Source organism: Perissodus microlepis, chromosome 18 (assembly GCF_051167445.1).
Source record: "Perissodus microlepis isolate ML-2025 ecotype Zambia chromosome 18, ASM5116744v1, whole genome shotgun sequence".
Lineage (NCBI taxonomy): Eukaryota > Metazoa > Chordata > Actinopteri > Cichliformes > Cichlidae > Perissodus > Perissodus microlepis.
Genome location: NC_140478.1, coordinates 21,057,891 through 21,082,147, shown reverse-complemented (window position 1 = coordinate 21,082,147; position 24,257 = coordinate 21,057,891). Strand labels below are relative to the sequence as shown.

Here is a 24,257-nt window from a genome sequence, read left to right as displayed (position 1 = left end):
TTGTATCCAGTTTCACTTGTTTTGCATCTGCAGGTTTTATTTCTCTTTGCCGTTGTTGGTACAGGTTTGTGGTTGTTTTTCATTCTGTAGTTTTGTCTCAATTGTACTTTTGCACTTCCTTCTACTCTTTTTATTTCATGATCGTGTAACCACAATAGACTGACACTTTGCACGATTCGAATGTAATTTTTTGCGGGGGGTTAAAGTATTGGTCATCTTGCTTGTTGCATGTCTTTGTGGCCTTTTGACGTGTTTCCCAAATCAGATCCCAAATGCTTCTTCTTGGCCTTTTGAGTAATTCATTTGTCTGGCTTCTCTCTCCTGTGTGGATACCAACAAAGAAACTCAACTGGAGATTTAATTAAAGCAGCTTAATATTGATACCTAAGCTTTGTTTAGCTGCTGGTAAAAGGTCGCGTGGTTGACTGGAGGCGTTGCTTTCAGTTCATTGGTTCCCTGCGGCGATTTCTTGTGTGTGCTGTCCGTGGTCCTGAAAGTAAACAGCATCGCCAGCGGGCCACAGTGGCCTCTGCGGGCCACGCCTTTTGGAGTCCAATTGACAGTCTTAACTCGACCAGCATGCAATTTGGGCTTTGTAAGTAGCACATGCAGGAATTCAGATGTTAAAGTTCTGACTAAATGTGAGTCACGCACATCACGCTGCCCACTCAGTGCCTCACAAATTGCGCACAGCAGGGGACCGGACCTTGTACCTTCTGGAGCGTCTGAAAGGCGCAGGCGCAAATGTCAGAGTTTTATGAGTAGTTTCTTTTTGGAAACAAAGTCCCCCGCACGCACGCGACGCAAAGACGTGAGGAGGATGTTTTTTCTTCCACCACATCCCAGACTTTGAAAATCTGTCTCCTCCCCGCGCTGCGTCGATGCACTTGTAGACTAAACAGCTGTCTCACTTGGCTTTCTGCGTGTCTGACGAGGCGAGAACCCCGAAGGTACTGACACCTTCATCATCATCATCCTCCTCCTCCTCTTCCACCTCGTCGTGGTGCCGCAGCAGCCAAAGCGGTGAGTGCGTCCTGCAGCAGCAGCAGCAACAACAGCAGCAGTAACGGCACCTGTCTATTTTTTCCCAGGACGGGCTTTTTTTTTAACTGTCTTAGGAGTGAAAACGAGGTAGAAACACCGCCGCAGAACCGTAAATGCCGATGGCTCCATGTGCAGACATTTGCGCCGGTGAAAATTAGGCATCGGTAAGTTGCTTTGACTTGTTTTCCGGGGCGAACGCAGCGCGCTCTCACTCACATCTGTGGCTTTCGATGTGACTGGTGAATTAAGGAGGCATTCAGCTGAAGCCTGCAGGTCTTTAAAATGCTGTGTGTGTGTGTGTGTGTGTGTGTGTGTGTGTGTGTGTGTGTGTGTGTGTGTGTGTGTGCGTGCGTGCGTGTGTGTGTGTGTGTGTTATTGAAAAATGGGAAGCAGTGAATTCGTTTCGAGTGAATGTGCCGTGAAAAGGGGAAGGCTGACGGTTTTTTTCCTGCTACATGTGCAAGCGAAGGTCACACACATGCCTGATGTGTTAAAGATGTGCGAATGTGGGAATAAAGGAAAAAGACGGGGCAAAAAAATCGCCCCTTCTGTGCGGTTTTAGCGAAGGAGAAAGCAACTGTCACTTACTGTGTCTTGTGTAGACTGATTTCTTCTCCCTGTGATATGATAGAAATCAACTGACGTTTTGCGATCCGCGGTATGTGGGCCATGTGACCTCTGTGCTTCAGCAAAGGAACATTCATTGAATGTATGTGGAGGTTTTGAATTGCGGTACACGTTCACGGCATTGGAAGTGGGTTGATTGGACGTGGTTTTCTCGGTCCTGCCGGGATCGCTTTGAATTGGAAATGATTTATTGATGCAACACAATGTTCTGGGGAATTCAACGCACATACACGGGAAGAGGGAACTGTTCTGTAAAATTCCCTGCGCAGTGAATATAAATCTTTAAGGAATCTGCGCTGGGTCTCAGATTTTCTCTCTTGTTTTTGTCATGCATCTGCTTATAGACACAAACACACACAGAGAGAGTCTTTTGGTTGATTGGCATCTTGGTGAGTGGATGTGTTTCCCAGTGTTTTCTTTTCAGCTTTTGTTGACATCTGTGCCAAACAGATGTGAGTAAAAACTGTTATAGCTTCGTCTTCTGCTTCATGCAGTGAATAAACCTGAATAGTCCCATGGCTGCAAACCTTCCAATATTTCCTGGTGACTCAGTACTGAGCGAAGCAGACTCTCTTGGCTTTCTCGCCCTCAGGGTAGTTCTGCCCGTCTGTTGTTTTCTGCACCAGAGCTTTCTCAGGACCAGAGACATTGATTTGCTCTACATAAGGCCGTTTTTAACTTCATTTGAAGCCCAGAGCAGCGTGACTGCTTTTGGGTTAAATAGATGGAGTGTGGGGGAAAAAAGCGGACCAATCATGCCAGTTCCCGTACCTATCTGCCCCTCTCTGTTTTATTTGTGCATTTCGGTTTGATTGCTCACCCTGAAAGTTTGCTTTCAGCCCTGTTGGACATATGTCTTCCTCCTCTGTATCTCTGGATTTTTCCTCTGAGCACACTCTGTCCTGTTACTTGATAAAGCATCCGAGAGATGCTTTAGAGGTAATTGGATTCGGTACAAGAAGGAGGGGATGCAGAGTGGAATTTGTTTCTATGTGTGCATGAATTATCTTTAGGAGAAGGTGTGCATGTCTGCTGGTTCACTGGTTGTGTGCTTGTTATGTGTTTCTGGTGTTGCTGTGTTTTGTGTTAGCAGTGAATCATTGTGTTTTCAGGAAGCTGAGCGGATGAGTAAGACATGAAGTCAGGGAGGTTCGGGAGGGGGATGTTTTAAATTCTGACCCGAGGCACATGAATTTTATTATCTTAAAGGAAATTTAGAGGAATCTTCCAAATTTCTTGCCTTTTGGAAATCAATTTGTCTTCCACAAACCCATGTTCATGTTTTCATTTAGTGAATAGATGATGACATCTCTTTTTCTGTTGTTTATTTACTCAGTAAAATGTTGCCTATGTGATTTAATCAAAGTGTGGGGTGCTTTAGGGACAAAATATCAAATGATGCACACCCACTGAAGGCCTGTGTTTGTTTATATGTTTGATGTGTCCTAGTATGAGAGTTAAGTTGTGCTCTGCAGTATAAATAAGGGTGTTTTTGCTTGTTTATATTCATGTTACACAGCTTAGGCAAACAACAAAATCCAACATTTGATGGAAATGTACAGAAATGCACTGAAGGGCTGCACCTGTTATTATTTGATATGAGTTGACAACTGATCTAAAATAACCTGCTGGTTAATTAACTACTTAAATTCATTGTTTTGATACACACACAAAGAAAAAAACACATCTAATTGTTCTTTTTCTATTTTTAAGTGACATTATCTTTTTTCTTCAGGGTTACTAATTACCTGAAACAATAACTGATGACAGAATTGATTCTCATTGTGTCACACATGCACATTGTTAAGTAGGACTGTGTGAGGCCAGTGTAAGTGTGTCAGAAGGTATCAAAAGATGAAAGAAACGATGAGAGGAACAATAAAACACATACTTTATAAGCAGAAGGGTAGGAAACATCCAAATTATTTCAGAGTTGCTCCATAAAACATCCAAAGATTGCCTTGAATAAAGGTTAAAGTGAAAGATGCCACAGTGTCCAAAAACTTTTGTGTAACTCTTATAAAATCAACTCAGTATGAATAAAGGCATCAGAAAGCATTTCAGTGTAATTTGGCTTAGACTTTAGCATTAAATTAACCACTAATTATATTTATAGTACACAGTTCTTTCAGTCTTTAGAAGTGCACTGTGATTTAAAGTCTGTTGAATAAAGTCTTGAAAAAATTAGAAATAATTTTTAAAAAAAAAAAAAGATGACGTTACAGGTCATTCTGGCTTTGCGTCTCGTTTACACAGATTCATTCACTTCATCTGACATGAGCAGTGACGTCAGCACTTGAAATAAAGCAGAAACTCTTAAGAATGAACCATTTTAGTTGCCACAGTAAGCAGCAGTAACATTATTAGTTTACACATGTGTATCTGCAAATTGCGATTCTTGTTATGACTCAGAAAAACTTAATGATGTTGTTGAGTGATGGTTGTTGTTTCTTCTTCTAGTGTTTTTTCTCTGTGTGCTGTGTTTCAGAGCCCTTGATGAAGCACGGTGACGCTGTGGGGAGCATTTTTAGTGCATCCCTTTGAAAACACACAGGCACACACACACACACGAAGATAGCGAGGAGCCTTTTGGATGCAAACACTTCCCAGGGGATGATGAGAGGCTTCCTGCTGACTGCAATCTTTCTGTTGCCCTTGGTGAGTAGCTTCTGGGCATTTATCTGTATGTTGTCCAGATTTGTGTGTGTTTGTTTGTGCATTTGTTTGTGCAGGTGTTCAGGAGCATTGGAATGCATATATCCATCCATACGGGTATTTTTAGGTCTCTGTTATTACCCTCCTGTTCCTCAGCTTGAGCCTGGTTTATTTTTATATCCACACTTTTTCTGATGTGTTTGTGACAAGCAGTAGAAGGATGGAAATCACCCCCATGCACAGCACATCAGCATACGTTACAGATTCAGGATCAGCTCATCATTAAGGCAAGCACAAAAACAGATGGCCTGACTGACCAGAGAACTACCCATCCATCTGCCGTGACTCACTTTTCTGTGGTCTCATTGAAATGAAAAGCAGAATGGAAGAGTTGTGCAAGGTGTGTGGGAGGAATTATATTCAGAGAACTGATGCAGCACAGCAGCTCTTTCCTTGGCCAAACCACACAGATGTAGAAATTGCTTTAATATAGTTAATATCGTCCTTTTCGTGATGATGGTTTCTTTTTGCCTTTGTAGCTGCTAGTAAAAATTTCGCAGCAGTGCCAGCTGATGATGGTGACTCAAATGAATTCATAAAGTGACCTGGCAGCCAGAAACATTGTGTCCAACCTTGAAGTCACCGCCCCCTGACATATGTGAAGTGCTTCTTCAGCTGACATCTTTGAACAGTGCCCATCTAAGGCTGACCTTTAGCGACTGTTGTGGCAGATATGTCTGTGGTGATGTACTTATTATGTGTCCGATGGGTCTGTACAGTGGGCCAGTGGTCTGCGACGTCATATGAGAGTCATTATCTGTGTTGTGTGGTTCTGTGGGTGCTACTGAGTTATCTGGCTCTTGTAAAAATAGCCTCGAGGGGGGAAACTGAATTCTGCAGCCTCAGAATGGAGGCCATATCTGGATAGACATCTGTTTGAGAGAAGAAGAGTTACAGGGAGCAGAGATTAAAAAGCACGCTTAGAAATATACTGATGAGCCCTGTACTTTTACGCAGCTTAGTCATGGGGCCTGTTTTATGTGTCTTTTAAAATCAAATACAAAAATTTTGATGCTCATAGTTCTGCCATCAAGTTTAAAAAATACTGATTTCACATTATATACTGATATTTCCGCATTTAAAAAAAGAACTTGAAAAAGGTGCTAATCACAATATTACCTGTCTTATTGTGGCCTCAAGACCCATCACAAAAGTCTTTAAGGTACCAAGGTTTAACAATATCTGAAGCTAATGTTAGCATGAAGATTATCATTAAGAACCATTGACTCAATAACTGCTTAAAGCACGTTCTTTTGTATATTAGAGCTACAATGTATTAAAGTGGGTAGAAATTCTTGCTAATATTGTGGGTTTAGATCACAGCAAGCAACAGTATTGTATAAAAAAGGCTCTGAAAATCCAGTGTAGGCTGTGCTAAAGTTAGCAACTAGCAAGGGAAGTCAAATTAAAGCATTTAGCAGGTAACAGCATTACTGTCCCCAGAAGCTTTAAGACTCCAAAACAGAGCTAAAAGGAAAACTCACAATGCTGTCTGTCCCATGTTTAGTCCAAATACCACATGCAGGCTTGTTTTGTTTTGCCACACTGCAGGGTTGTAGACAATTCAAACTGATGTAAATGGCAGACCTATAGTACAGTACCTTTGGAAGCTCTAATTAAAGAAGTACCGATACCAAGTAGCAGAGTAAACCAAAAAGTTTTACTTCTATTCAGTTTTGTAACACAGAAAGATACTGCTAAAGCTGTAGGATAAAAACACATCTCTGAATATTTCATTTCCCATGTACATTTATTTTCTCTCGCACAAAACTGCATAAACAACGTTACAGTCATTTTAATTCTTCAATTCTAAACAACTATGATACTGTATTTATGTATGTTTCCATGGATATTATGTATATTTGTAGGTTTTGCCTTTTTCTTAGCAATCTCTCATTTTAAATCATAATTGTAAATATTGGTCAAGCTATAAATTAAACAGTTAACTAAGATCCAAGATTCAAAGATTCAAGATTCAAAGTGTTTATTGTCATATGTATAAAGAAAAGCATTTGTCTGTGCAATGAAATTCTTTCTTTGCTGTCCACAGGCAGATTCCCGGTTAATATATGCAAATTGAAATAGAACAGATAAAATACAAAAGTATAAATAAATAAATAAAGACAAAATGTAAGTGTGAAATAGATATTAAGCTATGAGCTTAATATGCAAGATGACCTGCATATGTGCAAAAATTATTATCCATCCATTCGCTACCGCTTATCCTTTTCAGGGTCGCGGGGGGTGCTGGAGCCAATCCCAGCTGTCATAGGGCGAGAGGCGGGGTACACCCTGGACAGGTCACCAGTCTGTCGCAGGGCTAACACACAAGGACAGACAACCATTCACACTCACATTCACTCGCACATTCACACCTAGTGGCAATTTGGATTATCCAATTAACCTATCCCCACAAACTGCATGTCTTTGGACGGTGGGAGGAAGCCGGAGTACCCGGAGGGAACCCACGCAGACACGGGGAGAACATGCAAACTCCACACAGAAAGACCCCGGCCTGATGGTGGAATTGAACTCAGGACCTTCTTGCTGTGCGGCAACAGTGCTAACCACCGTGCCACCGTGCTGCCCCAAAAGTTATTATTACTGTTAAAATAGGTCAGCTGTTCAAGAGACTGATAGCAGTGGGGAAAAAGTAGTTGTTGAGGTCCTCATCAATGTTCCCTCTAAGCTGCGCGCATGCGCAATGGCGCACTGCTGGCATGATTGGGCACAGAAAAAAAATCTAACCTGAATTGAAATTAAAATTAATACTTTAACAATTCTGTTTTGCAGTGTTAGTCAGTGAGTGGCTGGCTGCTCCCGTATGGGATTAGAACGATGCCACCTTATCCCACACTCAGAAAAATTATGGTTCTTAAATGGTTCTTCAGATGTCTTCATGGTTCTTTAAAGAACCATCATACGTCAAAGAACCTTTTTATTTTGTGAATGGTTCTTCAGCTATTACAAATGGTTCTTTAAAGAACAAAAGGTTCTTCATCCTTAGCAATCTAAGTTTGATGGTGTAAATGGCATAAATATTTATTCACTATAACGAGGCTGTGAATTATACTGTGTGTTTTCTTTGTGTGCATGTGTGTGCGAAGGGGGAGGGCGGGTTACCTGGCAATTACCCTTTAAGAGAAGATGGTAGGAAACTGAATATTCAAATAAAAGTTAGAAATATTTGCTTAAAAATATACTGGTGGCAGGGGTGGGGGGGGAAAGCCTAAAGACCCTAACCCCCCCCCCCCACACACACACACACACACCCCTAACCCTGCAAACCCATTATGAATATGGTGAGTTAACAAACAGTAGACACAATACACACATTCAAATACTGTACTTTAGTTTTAAATGTTAATAAAGCATTACTATTTTCTACTCCAAGGCATTACTTTTGAGATTATTATATATTTTTTGAAAATATAGCATAATGATAATACTAGTTATTGTAAACTTTACAAACCACCCAGCAGTATGTAAGTCAAATTATAAAATACAAGTAAATAACAATTGCAGAACAGAATGTCAGTGTAATGAACACACACTTTGTTTTGACAAAGCGCACTGCTTAGGTAAATGATCTGAGTAGTTGTTCATCACTGAGCAATTTGTTAATATGTGTTTCGAGCCAAATAAATACAGGGAGAGAGAGAGTGACGTCAGAACACGTCATACTATAACCTCCCGGGAGCGGACGGAGGGGGTCAGTCGTTGGGATGCGCATGCGCAGACAGAGTGCGCGAGCGGCGGGCCTTGACCTTTCGGGGGAAAAAAACTCTTTCTCACGGACGGTGACAGCGAAACGGATAACAGTCTTCAGTACCTGCTGGACTTTGAAGCTCTGGATTCTGGGACTGTTGGAAAAGGTAAAACATTTTCATTAAAACCTTATTACTGTTTTGTTTTTGTTACTCGTCATTGTAGCTTGCTGTTAATGTTGTGCTAACAGTAGCGATTAGCTAGATACGTTAGCCGTTGACGTCAGCGCAATTTAGTATCCGGTATACAGAAACTGTTTTCCTAACAAAACCACTGTTATAATTAAGTGAAGCTGCTCCCAGCTATTTTGAACCTTTGGCTTCTAAAATATGTGGTTCAATTGCGAGCTGCGTACATAACCTAATGTCAGCTAGACCGATATTAAAATTTAATATATTGTTAAAGTCACTAAATGGCGCCTGAAGCCTGTTGTGACGTGAGCTCTGTGTCTGCTCTAGAAACTCTGTAGATCTGAGCCGTACATTAAATACTCACATGAACCTGTACTTTGAATTCTGTATGAGCTGTATAAAATACAGCTATGCATAAGTGTTTTGAATGAATAATTAGATTAGATAACTCTAACTCTAATTATATAGAAATGAATAGAAATGTGACATGAGAAGGTGTGTCTTTGACTGTTCCTGTATAACTTATTTTCGGACTAGTTGACAAGTTATGCTCCGGTCTTTTCTTTGTATATTTCATTTATCCACCATCATACATACAAGCTAAGAAGAGGTCGTTATACTAACAAGAGGTATCAACGCTGGGCTAAAGTTCAGCACATGGTTAAAGTTTGTAATCCAGCCAGGGTGTAAATATCACTCAGCAGCCAGAGCTGAAGCAGGTAGCATCAACACATAAATCTACTCTACCCGGCTTAAATCACAAGAGCACCTCTGACCAAAAAGCTGTAGATTTTTCTTGTTTGCACAAATTAATCCAGATTCACATTAATTGTGTTCACAGCTCCAACAAAATGAGGAAGAGGAGGGGGAGAAACACAATTAGGTTGAATTACAATTGGATGGAAGGCGAGGACAAGGAGAAGGAAGCTTAGGATGAGGAGGAAGAGAAGCAGCAGGAGCATATTTAGGGATCCCTATGATGTCATTGAGGTTTGTTTCATTAATATGGTCCTCTCACAAAGAAAGATGACTTGTTTTAGTTCACTTACTTCCTGTATTAAATAGTGATGTGGAAAACCACAGAGCAGGCACGTATAGTGCATCTGCAGGTAAATGAACATCAAATCTCTAAGACAGACTGAAATCTGTATATTTATCACCCTTATGATGAAACCCATGTCAGCCATTGGTTTATGGACTTTGTATTTTGAAGCCTCAACATTTGCTTTATTGCTGTTGCTATGTTGGGACCATATTAGGATGAGGGATCAGAATCTGGAGTCATGCACACTATTGTTTCGTTTAGTGTGTATCCATAAGATTCGTACAGCAGATCCAAGTTGTGCCTTGAAAACAGGAAAGTCATCTGCATAGAGGAGAACTTTAATAGCAGGCTTGTACAAAGTGAGGCTTTGTGCTCACATTTGCTGCAAACACTCGTTTTACCCTGTTTTGATGCAGAATTCATTTGAAATCAGGCAAGAACTGGACTTATTTTTTATAATGTGTTCTTGTGAATTGATTGTGTATCGCATATGTTTGATTGATTTTACTTTCTGCAAGACAACAGTCGTCCGCTGGCCAAAAAAGTTTTCCAAATACCTCCACGTGATCTAGCCTGGATTTAGAAAAGAATAGCAAAAAAAATCTGCACCTCCTGCTTGAGATGCAATTTGTGTTTCTGTGTTCAGAGGCAGCGGCGAGAGGGGAGACCTCGGATCATCCAGCTGGAGAGCCTGACCAGGAGGAGTCGAACATTAACTCAGCTCTTCCAAGGCACCCTGCAGACTCGGCTGCTGGCATCGGCGAGGGATGACGTGAACGCCAAACTGGAGTCCATCACAGGTCAACTGCAGGTATGCGAGTCAGACCTTCTGAGGAGGGTTTCACTTTTCTCTCTTCTTTATAATTGACTCTTTTCTCTCTCTTTCAGCTCCTTGTCTCAGAGTGGGAGGGATTGGAAGAACAAAGGGAGGAACTTGTCGTTTGGTTGGCTGATATGGATGTCCACCTGAGTGAGGTTGACCACCTAACAGGAAACACCAGTGAAAAACTGAAACAACTGCAGGTGTGGGCTTGTTTTGATATGAAATATATTTGATATGATACATACGTCAGAGACATTATCCTAAACTGGACTAACAAAGGACCATGAGTACAACATGAAACGTACATTACATAGCGTAAGGCTGAAGTTCATTGATCATTTTAATCATAAACTTGTTGTTGAAATGTTTTTACTGAACATGCAAACATCTGCTGATGAAAATGTGTTGATTTATTGGTCTGTTATGAAGCTATTGCTATTTCTAATGTGTTTTATCACTTTCTGATGTTTTATTAATTAAACAATACATGTATTAATTGTTGTGTTATCTGTAGATATAGTATTTATATATATTTATAGTATAGCAAATATATTTAATTATTACTGTTTAAAACACTAATATGTGACATGTATTAGTAGTGATGTTGTGCTGAGGGTTAAAATGCCTTTTTGTCTTTTGGTAACTACAAAATGACAATAAACCATTAATATATGTCTATGCTGTGCTCGTATTTATTTTACCCTACTCAATTTCAATTTATGATACATTTTATTTTGAAAGATTTAAAATGGTTTTTTAAAGAACCACTCAAAAAAGGTTCTTTAAAATGTTTTTTTTTAAAGAACCATTTGAAGGATCTTTTTAAAAATGGTTCTTTAAAGAACCATTTTTAAAAAGGTTCTTTGAAAAACCATTAAAGGTGCCCCAAAGAACCATTTCTTGATGGTTCTTTGGGGCACCTTTAAAGGTTCTTCAATGAACCACTGAAAGAAATGGTTCTTCAAAGAACCATTGTTTGAAAGGTTCTTTGTGGCACCAAAAAAGGTTCTTCTATGGCATCAGTCTAAAGAACCACTTTTGGTTCCAGTTGGCACCTTTATTTTTCTGAGTGCATAGTCCAGCCAATAATTCATATATGCGCACCTAATCAACGTCGTTGACAGGCTATGACAGCGTCCTTATGTGCCGACACAGGTGTTTTAGCTAGCAAAGCGGCGTGGCTGATGTGGAGTGAAGCCACGTTACCATTGGAGATGTGAGCAGGACAGACGGAACAATTGACGGGAAAAGTGTGGACTTTATACCAGTTTTTAAATTGTGTTGATAGGCCACCTAAAACCAGAGTTATGATAAAAATATATGCAGTGTTTGTTTTTTTCCTGAATACTATCGTTGTTTATATTTACTGCAGGAAGAAACGGTAAAAACTGCGTTTTATAAGGAAAACACTAGAAAGCACTCTCCGCCTGTGAGCAAAAACACCCCCCACCCCTCCCAGCCTTTCCTACTGGTGGAAAAATGTACCATGTCGACCAATCAAAAAATGATATGGCAACATGACATTTAGTTGTTTAGGAAGGGGGAAGTTTTAGCAGTGACGGCAGTGTTTTAAGATGTGAGAGATTTGCGACGTTCAGCGCAAATCTTGTGTAGTTAGTGTGTAGTGTAGTCAATAGTTGTTGTGTGTGTCAGAACAATGAGGCGACTACTGAATGTTACAGGTGTTACAGGAGTGATACATCTCCTGTTGTCAGGCCTGCAGGTATCAGGCTGTTGTTCTCCTTTATCTCATAGTGGACAGAAATTATTTTTTGGAGCAGCACAAATAATTTGGGTGGCATCAAATTTGATGCAGAACACCTGATTGTTCTGTAAACAGTTTGAAATGTTTATTTAAAAAAACGCATTGGCTGCATTTTTAGGTAAACAGCTGCAAAAAAACCTTGTTTTTTGCAAAACTCAGTTACTTTTTTGAAGAAGTAATTAATTACCCAACATTGGTCATTATATACTGTATTTTGCAGACATAACTTAAGAGTTGTCTGCCAGTCTGGACGTGATGGAGCCACTGGTTGCTAGGGAAAAATGTGTTTTCCCCGGCTGGTTAGCACTGGTTCCTGGAGGTTGTTGACTCTTACTGGGTACAATCAGAGGTTAAAAATGTGCCGCTCAAAAAAATGCCACAGTTGACTGTCATTTCTTTTTCATGTTTCTCTACAAATACTCAGTAACTTACATATGGAACAACTTTTACTTTGAAAGCAAACAGTCTCCAAAATGTACATTTTTTTGCCAGTACACTATCTCCGAGCTAAGTTTTACATTTCACATTGTTATTTCCATTTTTTAACAAAAGTTTCTGTAAATAGTAATCGGTAAATGTGTAAAAAAAAATAATATGGAAAACATTTTCATTTTAAAAAAGCACATTATACTGAATTTTGTTTGTTTGTTTGTTACAGTGTAGGCACTGCTTTATAATGAGCTTAAAAGCATTTTGATTAAACATCAGGTCACATATGTTGACCGTATTTCATATGATCTCTTTTACTAGATGTATAAGACTATGTCAAAGCTTAGCAAGCTAACATTTTCAGGCACTTAAGTTAGCTTGCTGTCAATTGCAGCTGAAAGTTACTGACATCAACAGCACACAGCACTAGACACCAAATGTAAAAATTATTTCTGGTATCATGCACTCACATAAAAATGTCCTCAAGCATGAATGATAACAAAATAAACTCCTGTAGCATGAACTTGCAATGCTTTCATAAAGTATTAGCCTTACTGAAGTTACTCTGCAGATAGAATCAGTAAACATCATTCTGAGTAATCATCACTGCCTGCAAACATTATGTTTACTACAGTCATAGCTACATCTTTGGATTATTTCATGCAGAAATACAATTTTAAAGCTTATTTGGGAACAGGAAACGGTTCATATACACACATGCACACATGCACAAAACAGGTGAGTAACTTGAAATGGAATGAACAGCACATTTCATACTGTCATCTTACAGGCCTGTCTGCATTCAAGCCAAACAGATATTAGTCATCTGCATCCAATTATTTCTCATTTCTGAATCTTTGCCTACACTGTGTGCTGACTCCTGGCTGGTAACCTGCTGCTTAGCAACATGGATGCTTGCGATGGGTACAGAGAGGTCTTCCTTTAAAACACTCCACTAGTTTTATTGAAGAATACCAAACGGTTATTACAACATGAAGAAGTGGGGGGGGGGGGTTTGCTTGCTTATTTTTTGCCATCACAGAGAAGTGGCAAAATTATTTGCATTTAACAACTGTTGCCCTTTAAATCGTAATGTGCCAGAGAATGGATAGCTCTAATAATTTTTCACATTATTCCTGGAGTGTTTCAAAATTCTGCTCTTGTGCTGAAAGATAAAGGAAGGAAGTGAGTCCTAGGACATCTTTACAGTCAGCTGATGACCCATCTTATCTCAATACCGATGCCTGAAGTGAATTCATATCGAAGAGGAGGGAGATAGAGTGATGAGTCAGCCATGGCTCAGAGGGCTGGGATATATTACACCTATCATTTCACCATGAGAGCAAAGGAAGGGTTGCAAGAAAGCTAAAGGTGCAAAATAGAGATTGGCCTTAAGGGAGAGTGCGGGGGTACATCAACAGAGAAGATGACAGACATACTGTAAGTCTACTGCCTGAGAGTAAATAGCTTTCCTCACTGCATCATGGAGGAAGATGATATCTTGTTTACTCCACTGTGGTGTCTTTTGTGTGCCCTTTTAATGGGCTTTGGTTTTAGTGGTTTGCAGAGGATGTCTGAAGGACCATAATTTTGGAACCACTGTCCCAATCCCTGGTTGTGTTAGAAGATTATTCCCAAATTTAGTTAGTAACTCAATGGATACTCAAAATGGATAAGAGACAAGAGGATGTTTTATTACAATAGATCTTATTATAACAGTCAAGCAACATCTCTTTGGTCGGGTTAGAGGTGCGCTTGAGAATGCAAATGTCCAGCACAGACTTCCAGTACATGTTTTTTATCCTGCCACCTCGCTAGCAGAAACCCAATTGCACCCATATGAGAATAGCACAGGTCATTATCCTGATAATTCACAGTGAGCAAGTGGACGACATGGTCTTCTGCAGAGCACCCACATCAAAAGCAAACAAGCAAAAAGAGTGTTTCTAGTCAAATGCATCTGATGTGGACTATATTTCCCGAGTCACCCCACATCAGTGTGTGCGCTTGTGTGTTTTCTTTAGGTGGCCTCCGAGTCTGAGCACTGCGTAATAAAGCGTGAACATGATAAATGCATGGAGAGGATCGCAATGCACAAATCAGATGGAGAAGAATATGGTAAGTGAGGATGCGTCCCCAAGTGTGGGTATGCAACGTTTTCATATGCTGCTTTTCATTTCTGTGCTCCTGTGATTACATGGTCTACGCCTCGGTCAGCTCCAAAAACACAGATCTGCGGATGAAAGTCATGAATAGCTTAATGGGAATTAATGGAATACAGGCTTGTTTTTATACTCAATGATCTGGCATTTTTCATGTTTGAAAAGGTCATACAGGGACATGTAAGGATGAAAGATGAATGGAGCTGTATTTCTGATTCACATTGCAAATGCATTACCTCAAAAGGCCAGTCATATAGAGCAAAGAGAAAAATGTTTTCCTTGAGTTGCTTTTGTATTTTATCCATGTCACTTTTCAGAAAAAAAACACAGGAAACTTGTTATGTGGGCCCTGGAAACAATTATTTTCTTGGCTATGGATTGTGGTTTTCATTAGCGACTGCTACAGGTCTCCTGCTGCTTGAAATTTGCACAGCAGACTACAAATCCCAGACTGCACTGTGACTTACAGCTTTGGTGACACTCACAGAGCCATGAAAAAAAAATAAACACAAAAGAAAATGTAAAAGATTTAGAGTGTAAGATAACAAATTTAAGGAGGAGAGGAGCTGTAAGGTCAGCTCGTTTTTCATCTGTAGATTTTAAAGGTCGGCCCTGTAGTCTCCCTGTGTGCTGCACAGCAAACTGCATTAGGTTCGTCTGTTTTTATCTGAGTGTTGTCGTTTTATCTTTGCACAGTATGAGGTGGTAAAGTAGAGCTGTCATTTATAAGCAAATGTGAGCACAATTTCTCACACTTAAATGATTAAAATGAGGCATCGTGTTATTTATTCCTTCAGTCCTCTTAAAGATTATCAGTTTGTTTATTTTTTCTTTCAATTTTTTTGTAGCACAAACAGTAGCACATATTGGCCAGCCTTGAACCTTTAACCGATCCCTGTCTCCTCCCACGCCTTTAAAAGAAGCCGTCCTGCTGCTTTCTGCTGACAGCAAATCATTTGTGAGGAAATAAAACTGCCGGGTTTGCAGAAATCCGACATGGAGGTTTGAGAAAAAGCGAAGAGAAAAATGAAAACAAGGAAACAACAAGTCAGACAAAGCATAGGGAAGCTGTTATGATGAGGGGGTTTTTCTGATTGATAAAAATTGATTTCTAAACAAACTGATAAAAAATTAACAGATATCAACCAAAACAGTCTCCAGTTTCTCAATTAAGATGATTTGCTGATTTCAGTTGATTCCAAATAGGTTATCTGTGGATGTTGGACTGTGCAGATTTTGATAACACTTCTATGACCTTTAGGAGGTCAAATTGGGCATCTTTAATTTATCACACTTTTATTTGTTGTATTGTATGGATTGGGCATTCTGTTATTATTTTATTCCCTCATTGCTCTGCAACACAAACAGTTTGTTTATTTTTGTTTTTAACTTTCAGTTTTTAGACCGCAGTAGCACATAATAGCCAGCCTTGACACTTTAACTGATCCTCCCCTCGCTGTAAAAGAAGCCGTCCTGCTGTTTTCTGCTGACAGCAAATCATTTGTGAGGTAATAAAACTGCCTGGTTTGCAGAAATCCGACATTTCTTTCATTACAAATTAATTATCTGTGGATGTTGCACTGCAAATGTTTGACAATACTGCCGTGGCCTTTGGGAAGACAAACCAGTTGATCGAATCTGCTTCAGAAAATGAAATTATACCAGTCTTATGAATCCAGCCATGTGTTTTTGTACAAATGTATTTTATACTTACGTGGACAGTACAGAATGTGTGACGTGTGATTTTCATATGCTGAATTTTTGAAGCCCGGCAAATACTCAGCATACTGTGAGATTTTGCGTGAGATAGGGACAGGGAGCTTTATTAAGCCAGTTACCTCTGTAGCTCAGTGCAGCTCATTTGGCTCAGATTTGCCCTTTAAAAGGTAATTGGCTTTGTGTCCGGCTCACCAGACAGAACCAAAACAGATTAGAGAGCCAAGGAGAGTAGAGAAAGCACTGCAAACACACCGGACACATGCACAAACACACATATGCACATGAACAGATAACCCCCAGTCACAAAGACACTCAAAGTGCACACAAATCAGACTTCTGCCTGCCTCTGCAGCACTATAAACCGCCCGAGCATAAACTAGAAAAAAGGGGGAAGGATTGAGAAGAGATGGGAGCCGAGAGAAAGACAGACAGAAATTAAAACTGTGAAACCAACACATAGAATAAAAACAAAAATGTTGAGCATCAGTCAAGCATTGAGACAGATGAATAGCAGAAGATCAAAACAAAGCAGAAACCGGTAAATGGAAATGAGCTAAGAAATTGTCTGCTTCCAGCTTGATTCAACTGGGACACCAGGGGAATTAACTGTATCACATTAAACCTGCAAAAACCTCAAGAGTTGCTCCTTTATAAGGTACAGCTTGCAAAAACTTATACTTAACCATTCACCATTTTCCTGCAAAAGGAAAATATAGTTGCGAAACAGGCAAACAAACCAGGGAGGGCATCACACTGTCACTCTTTACCATTGCTCTATTCACAGTTTTCAGGGTAACATATGGAAATGATTTCCAGGAAAAAATCCTTTCAGGCAAGAATGGAGAACAATAGAATAGTTCTGTTTCCTGACGGTTTCCAGATTTTGTGTGTTTTTGACATTATTCCTGATCACTGAGTGTGTGTTTTGGTTCCACAGGAATACAAACTGTTAAAACAGCATCAGCCCTACTGTGTGAAATGATGGGCTTTTTTCTGCTGCTGGTCAGACAGGAATCGTTTGTCAGCTCTTTTGACAGCAAGGGCTGATACTCTCAAGGGTGTGTCTGTGCACAGATAAATGTTAGACCAACTAAAATCTGTCATTTTTGCTCTGACAGAGCATGTTTGTGAATAAATGCAGGTACTTGTGCCTACCTCCTTCCTCAACATCCTCTTTAGTGGTCTTTCCAGTGACTACATTTAGAGCATAAAAGAAGGCAAATAGTGCGAAATACACATAGTTAAAATAGCTATAATTAATGCTTATATACTTAAACATATATCCATTGATAATAAAAGGTGAATGTGAAGTTATGTGCAGCAGAGCTTTATTGACTTTTATCTTACAAATTCACTGTTCCTCCAAACGCTCACTGCTCAAAGAGCTGGTCTTTTTCTGCCATAGCAGGCAGTAAAAGTGCTCTGGAAAGACATCGTACATGATCTGAGTCCAACAGCACACACACAAAACAGCTGGTGAACACAGTGGATCATTAAGCATCTAAAAAGCCACATGAATTTTCCTAAACGAGTTGGAGGAGACCAAAAATGGAGCTAAAAGACTACAGGGAACCCATTGCAATCATTTCAAGTTCTTATATTTTTCTCATATTTTTATTCTTAAATGATTCACACCTAGACTGGGCCTAGAAACAAACTGTTTTAGCTTGTTTGCCTTTAAAATGTGTGTGTCTGAGAAACTATAATAGAGCCGTCTGGAGCATGTGGAGAAAGAACTCTTCAAAGGGGTAATGCCTCGTTTTAGTCAAGTAGTAACACTGGTCGGTAATAAAATGATCTGAGATTGGTTAAGAGAGGTCATAACATTTGAAAGTTGCTTCCTTGGTTCTTATCATTTTGCCAAGAAAATGCTAGATATCTTTTGAAACTGAACTGTTTTACCACCATTTAAATTTTCCTGAATTCTTAGTTTTTTTTTATTTTAGTTGCTCTGTTTCCTTTCTGTTGCCTGTCAGCATGTGATTGGATGTGGGACAATCTTACCTGCTGGCAAGCGGCCAATGTTGGGGAGGTTGTGGAGGTTAACTGTCCGGAGCTCCTTCATGACTACACGGTCCCTGAAGATGGTGAGTGGCAACACCATATTCGGATAGTCTTATTTGAAGATCAAGTTTCTTTTCATTCAGCGCAGTTTTATTCAGGCATATTTTTTTACTTGCAGAAATGGGGAAGGTCAGTCGTAACTGTACTGATTATGGATGGTCAGAGCCTTTTCCTCACTATGCGGAAGTCTGTTTCTTCTATGACAACACTACCAAACTTGTAAGGCTTTGTGGATCTTTTTATTCCATATGGCATGTAAATCAAGTACACAGACTCATTCTCTGTCTTTCTCCATTAGGATCCATACTACGCATCAGTCAAAGCCCTCTACACAGTCGGCTACAGCACGTCGCTTGTGTCTCTGACTACAGCCATGGTTATTCTCTGCAGGTTCAGGTGAGCTTTCTGAGCATCCATCCATCCATCCATTTCTAATCCATCTCCAGACGTCCTTCACCCCAGCAACACTTTCAAGCAGATTGGCATGCCCTGAAAATCTCCAAAGGAAGGTGTCCAATATGGACCCAGATGCCCCGACCGCTTCAGCTGGCTCCTTTCAAACACAGAAAAGCAGCAGTTCTGCTCTGAGCTCCCTTCAGATGTTTGAGCTCCTCACTTATCTCTAAGACTTTGCTAAAAGCATTTTGGGGTCCACTTGCGTCCTGGTGACAGATGTTGCAGATGATTGCAGATGTTCTTGTCTCTGCCAGGTTTCTTAGGACTCATCCGTGGAGACTTTACATTACAATGCACCAACTATGCACCCTAGGCAGTGAATTTCAAGCAGACTTCAAAGAAGTATAACAGAGCTGATTATGTCACTATGATGTCTCCACAGCTGTCCATGTATGCGACAGGTTCAGGCCTAGCTACCCTACAGAGGAACCTCATTTCACTTCATTGTATTTGTGACCTCACTATTTCTGTCACTGCTCAGATCCCATGACTTTAGGTAAAGGTTGGACTACACTAGAAAATCAATCATTGATAGGAAAAATATGTTCACAATTTTTTTAACCATTTAAATAACAAACTTGAGTTTGTGACAAAGTTTATTAAAAAGTAGCTTTTTTGTGTGTTTGTTGTTTCAAACATTCAAGCAAAAATCTATATCATTAGTCCAACAAGAGAAGAATATTGTACTTTGATAAATTATTACTAGAAGCTTTGATCATTATATAAATCATTATATTTATGTATATTCATTGAAAATAAATATCTTTAGATTCTTTAGGTTCTGGCTCTATACCTTTAGTTTCAATGACGGGCTTAATGACAGAGTCTTTAAAATTCACCCTGTTTTTACTCACTGACTAAAAGCTTGGAATCATGGAAGGGTAATGATGCGCATTTTATAGACAGTTTATTCTGAAAGGCATTTATTGGATTGTGTTTAGTTATTCATAAAGTAAAACCTTAAGCTTAAGAGGAAAATGCAAACTTCTCTTTACTTTCTTATTGCTACACAAATGGCCAGTGTGTGTGTGGGGAAACTGTCAGACCTAAACCTCCCTAATGCACCACCAGATGGGTGTGGCAGTGGTTGTTTTAAGGCCGCCCCACCATAAATCTTAAGGTTCAAAGATATCCAGTTGCAGCTTTAACATGTTTCTATCTTAGAGGTCCCTGTTCAGGGACCAGCCCTTATCTGTTATTAGAGCAAAGCTCGTCAGCATTTTTAAGTTTGCAAACACGGCACATTCAGGGATTTTTAGTTAAAGTTGCAAGAACAGGCTTTCAGATTGAGTTCCACAAGGTTTCATGTGGTAATTTCTAAATCATCGCGGAGCTGGAAGGGTTAAACAGAGCACAGATGTAAAGACAAGATAAAGATGTGTATATGTCCTTTCTCATCTCTCCAGGAAGCTCCACTGCACCAGGAACTTTATTCACATGAATCTGTTTGTGTCCTTCATTTTGAGAGCCATCTCAGTCTTCATCAAGGACGGCGTGTTGTACGCTCAGGAAGACAGCGACCATTGCTTCGTGGACACAGTCAGTAACAACAACCATATATAATATATATATATATATATATGTATATACTATGTGGGCATCATAATACAAACTTCACCTGCTGCTGGTGGTGTTAATCACTTCCAGGGGAAGCAATTGTGACTGCTGTTTTAGTGATTAATGAAAAATTGGTAATTTTCAATTTCCAAGGTTAATTAGATCATTAATTTTAATTTAAAGCCAATTGTTTTAAGCTGAAGCCTTTAATATTCTAAACAGTCCCTGCTCTGACAAAATAAGTGCACACTAGAGTCAGTAAAATACATGTCCTGGTTTATCGGGTGTACCACCAAAATCCAGCCAATCAGGTTATAAAGAAAATGGGCATAAAAAAATATGGCCAGGCTTGTTTTGTTTGAGATACAGCGAGAGCTCGAGAACGCCTGAGAAATACGTCTCCTCCAGCGTTTCCTGTTTGCCGTTCACCTTTGAAAGAACTTCAATCAGATGCAAATTTTACAAAAAGCAAACATGCTATTAGATGACTAATACTCCCTGATTACAAATGCAGAACAAGCTCTTAGCCTTTGTCTGATAAGAATACATTGTTCACTATTGTTAAGCAGCCATGATAAATAAACCTAATTAGATGCGCTAATGGCTTTAGCAAGACCAGTGGAAATCTTCTGCTAGAGTCTTATTAACATATCAATGGCTACTTTGCCCTTTTTTTCCATTTCTTTTTTTTTTCTGAATTCAAACACTTTACCACTGTTGCCATGGTGATCACAGGTCATTGTCATGGCAGTACAGAGAATCAGATCAGTCCTGTAATTGGTTGACCCCACAGTGTATATGGACTTTAGTCATTAACACAGTGTCATCACATGACACTTCGCCTGGCATGTAGGTGACTCGCTCCCGCTGCTGGGGGAGATCATTTGCATATTAGCTCATCGGGTCGTGCTAAATATTTAGGGTTATTACCGTCCTGTGCGGTGCGCTATCGCCGTGTTGTTTACATGGATAATGTCACTCTGACATTTGGGGTCTATTGCTTTTGAATAAAGACTGACCATTTAAACACAAATTTTCTGTTTAGAGAAGAAGAAACAAGATTATCATAATTAACTTCACTGAAATTTTGAAGATTATTTTTCTTGTTTAGATTAATATTGGTACAGAATCTTCTAAGATAATAATTGTTTCGTACAGATAGGTAATTACAACTTATCTCCTAACGTGTCTTCATATGCAGGTGGCATGTAAAGCAGTGATGGTTTTCTTCCATTACTGTGTCATGTCCAACTATTTCTGGCTGTTCATTGAAGGTCTGTATCTCTTCACTCTGCTGGTGGAGACTTTCTTTCCCGAGAGACGCTACTTCTACTGGTACACCATTGTTGGGTGGGGTAAGTAGACATTTTTGCTTGATTATCATTATTGGCATAAAGTGGTGACTAATTTACATGACTGGCCATTTTATTACTATTATATTCCTTTTGCTATATATTCCTGTTTAACAGGTTGTTAGTGCAAATATCTAATATCTATCTAGCTCATTTGTTGGGATTTTCCTATACTCCACCTCTAGATGGTTCACAGAGAATGTTTTTGAAAAAAGACAAGAAAATATCCACTGAGCTAAAGAAAAGCTGTGTTGATGCCAGAGGTCAGAAAAAATTTGCCAATCTGCTTTGAGCTGATGGGAAGACAACAAATAACAGTTGTTGTAAATCAAATATGCAGAAGAGAATCTCCGAATCAAACCTTGAAGCAGATGGGCTACAGCAGCAGAAGACCAAACTGGGTGCCTCTCCTGTCAGCTAAATACAGGAAGCAACAACTCACATTCTGATGAGTCTCAATTTCTGCTGCTACATTTGGATGAATCAGAATTTGGTGTAAACAAAATGAAAGCTTGGATCTTTCTGCCTTGTATCAACGGTTGACACTACTGGTGGTGTTATGCTGGGGAGGACATTTTGGGGCTCCTTAGTACCAATTGAGCATTGTTTAAACTGAGTATTGTTGCTAACCACATCAGTCACTTTATGACCACTGTGCCATCTTCTGATGGCACAGTGGTCAATTCAAACATGACAAAGAGTTCACTGTACTCAAAGTCATCAATTCTCAGTCCAACAGATCACCTTTGGGATGCGGTGGAACGAGAAATCCTCATCATGGATGATGAGATGACAAATGTGTGTGATGTGTGTTATGCTGTCAGGTCAATATGGACCAAAGTCTCTGTGAGGAACGTTTCCAGTACCTTGTTAATTTTATCCCATGAAGAATTAAAGACATTAATTAGGCAATAGGGGACCCAACGCAATACTAGCAAATTGTACCAAATGAAGCAGCCATTGCTGAGTTAATAATCAGATTGTGAATTTTAAAATTCGTGCTGTTTACCATTTAAAATTTTGTTTATTATCTATTATATCTTCTGCACTGTATAGTTTTGATAAAAGATTTTTTTAAAGCAAGTGGTATTTTCTTTCTCAGTTGCTTGAGGTCTTGTTTAAACTTTTTTATAGCTGTTTGTTTGCATTTGAGAGATTAGTGAAATTTGCCATTAAATGTTTTAAATATTGGCAAAACAAAGCTGAAGTAGGGAAATACGCAAATCATTTTCATCTGCTGATTGTGATTGTAGCCTTTGATACAGGGTATATCAGAAAGAATCATCCAATTTCAAAGTGCTTTAATTCCACGGCCGTTCACCGGTAACGATCAAAACATATATTGTTAGACAGAGAAGAGTCGTGAGTTTCACGTGGTTGCAGGTAAGTAATGTAACAGCAGCGGTGGCTGTTCAGACATGTTTGCAAAAACATATTTGACTTGGCTTTGAGATAAGCCGTGCATCTGGAGGGAAAAACGTTGAGTGCCTTAACTTTATATACATGTATTTTAAATTTGTTCATTACTTTAAAAATATAGCCTTTTGAAATCGGACGATTCCTTTTGATTCCTATGTTTATGTCTAAAGACGAGATTTGACTGGTAGGAACTATGGCAGTCACATTAACATTGTGCATTTTATTTCTGTTTTACCTTTTCTGTTTTTTTATTTCTGTTTTTTTCATGATTACAGGAACTCCCACAATTTGTGTGACTGTTTGGGCTGTTCTGAGGCTCCATTTTCATGACACTGGGTATGTCTGAACTGTCTGAACTAAGTGCTTATAATCTTTCTGCTGCTTTACAGTCCTTTTCCACTGTAATTTAGAAGCAGATATTATACATTATATTACACAATATTTATTGGATTTTGTAGAAACTATTAGTTATGCTCTAGATTTCAGAATCAGCCAATATTTGATTTATTATGAATACATTTCAAACAGAAGTAAAAATCTAAATTGTCCATCAGTATCTATTAATACTGGTCTTCTTATATTATATTAGATAATTACACATTATTAGATAAATTGTTTGATAATATCAGATAATGTTACAATAGATTATAATATTGGTCACCTTTACAATGATTTTTATCTTTTTTTGCTTTTGGTGCCCTTTAAGCAGGAGCCTCTTTTATGTGTGAACACTGGCACCTGTAATTCTTTTACATGTGAAACTAGTTGCTTATTAACGATCGCAAAGAACCGTCAGGACTGTTATATAAACACCAGTCTCATATTATTAGCCACACAGGCCAGAAAACCTCTTTTAGTTTTATTAAAATCATTTTCTAATAATATATTTTCATTAAGAAATTTACAATATAATTAATGTAATCAGTGTAACTGATATTGACAGAGGTTTGGTGATGTTTACTTGAGAAGTTTTAGCTATTCTTATTAACAAAATACTGATGACAGTACTGATAATGTTTTGCAATTATGTAATTTCTCCCTTTGTTGGGTACGTTAATAAGCCTCTGTTGAGTGCTCGGTTATTGCATCCTTTTTCATCATTTTTGAGCACAATATGTGATGTAATACAAGTGTAAGAAAACAAAAAACATCTGATAGTATTAAGCTAAGTTTGTAACTCA

General features: G+C 39.1%; 2 protein-coding genes across 8 annotated transcripts in view; both read left to right on the top strand.

Moving 5' to 3' along the window:
- The first annotated feature begins 693 nt into the window (after window positions 1–693).
- Window positions 694–24,257, top strand: part of LOC146367792 (pituitary adenylate cyclase-activating polypeptide type I receptor-like) — a 34,042-nt gene continuing 10,478 nt past the window's right edge. The window contains exons 1-9 of one of the 5 annotated variants that reach the window (XM_084913513.1): window positions 694–1,023; window positions 4,160–4,329; window positions 14,372–14,465; window positions 18,205–18,315; window positions 18,411–18,511; window positions 18,591–18,688; window positions 20,155–20,287; window positions 21,507–21,660; window positions 23,352–23,412. In XM_084913513.1, the coding sequence (XP_084769639.1) occupies window positions 4,285–4,329; window positions 14,372–14,465; window positions 18,205–18,315; window positions 18,411–18,511; window positions 18,591–18,688; window positions 20,155–20,287; window positions 21,507–21,660; window positions 23,352–23,412 (797 nt within the window). In that variant the 5' untranslated portion in view covers window positions 694–1,023; window positions 4,160–4,284. Of the gene's footprint in view, window positions 1,209–4,159; window positions 4,330–14,371; window positions 14,466–18,204; window positions 18,316–18,410; window positions 18,512–18,590; window positions 18,689–20,154; window positions 20,288–21,506; window positions 21,661–23,351; window positions 23,413–24,257 lie in introns of all 5 variants that reach the window. The other 4 variants (XM_084913512.1, XM_084913514.1, XM_084913515.1 and 1 more) reach the window with 4 other exon arrangements.
- On the top strand, window positions 4,336–10,828 carry LOC146367793 (uncharacterized). Of its 3 annotated transcripts, XM_084913521.1 has the most exons (4): window positions 8,164–8,261; window positions 9,127–9,275; window positions 9,977–10,141; window positions 10,219–10,828. In XM_084913521.1, exons 2-4 carry the CDS (start codon window positions 9,219–9,221, stop codon window positions 10,384–10,386), a joined length of 390 nt encoding a protein of 129 aa, XP_084769647.1. In that variant the 5' UTR covers window positions 8,164–8,261; window positions 9,127–9,218; the 3' UTR covers window positions 10,387–10,828. The 3 variants fall into 3 exon arrangements, with proteins under 3 accessions (XP_084769645.1, XP_084769646.1, XP_084769647.1); XM_084913519.1 differs by lacking the exon at window positions 9,127–9,275 and having other exon boundaries at window positions 4,336–8,261; XM_084913520.1 differs by having other exon boundaries at window positions 8,149–9,275.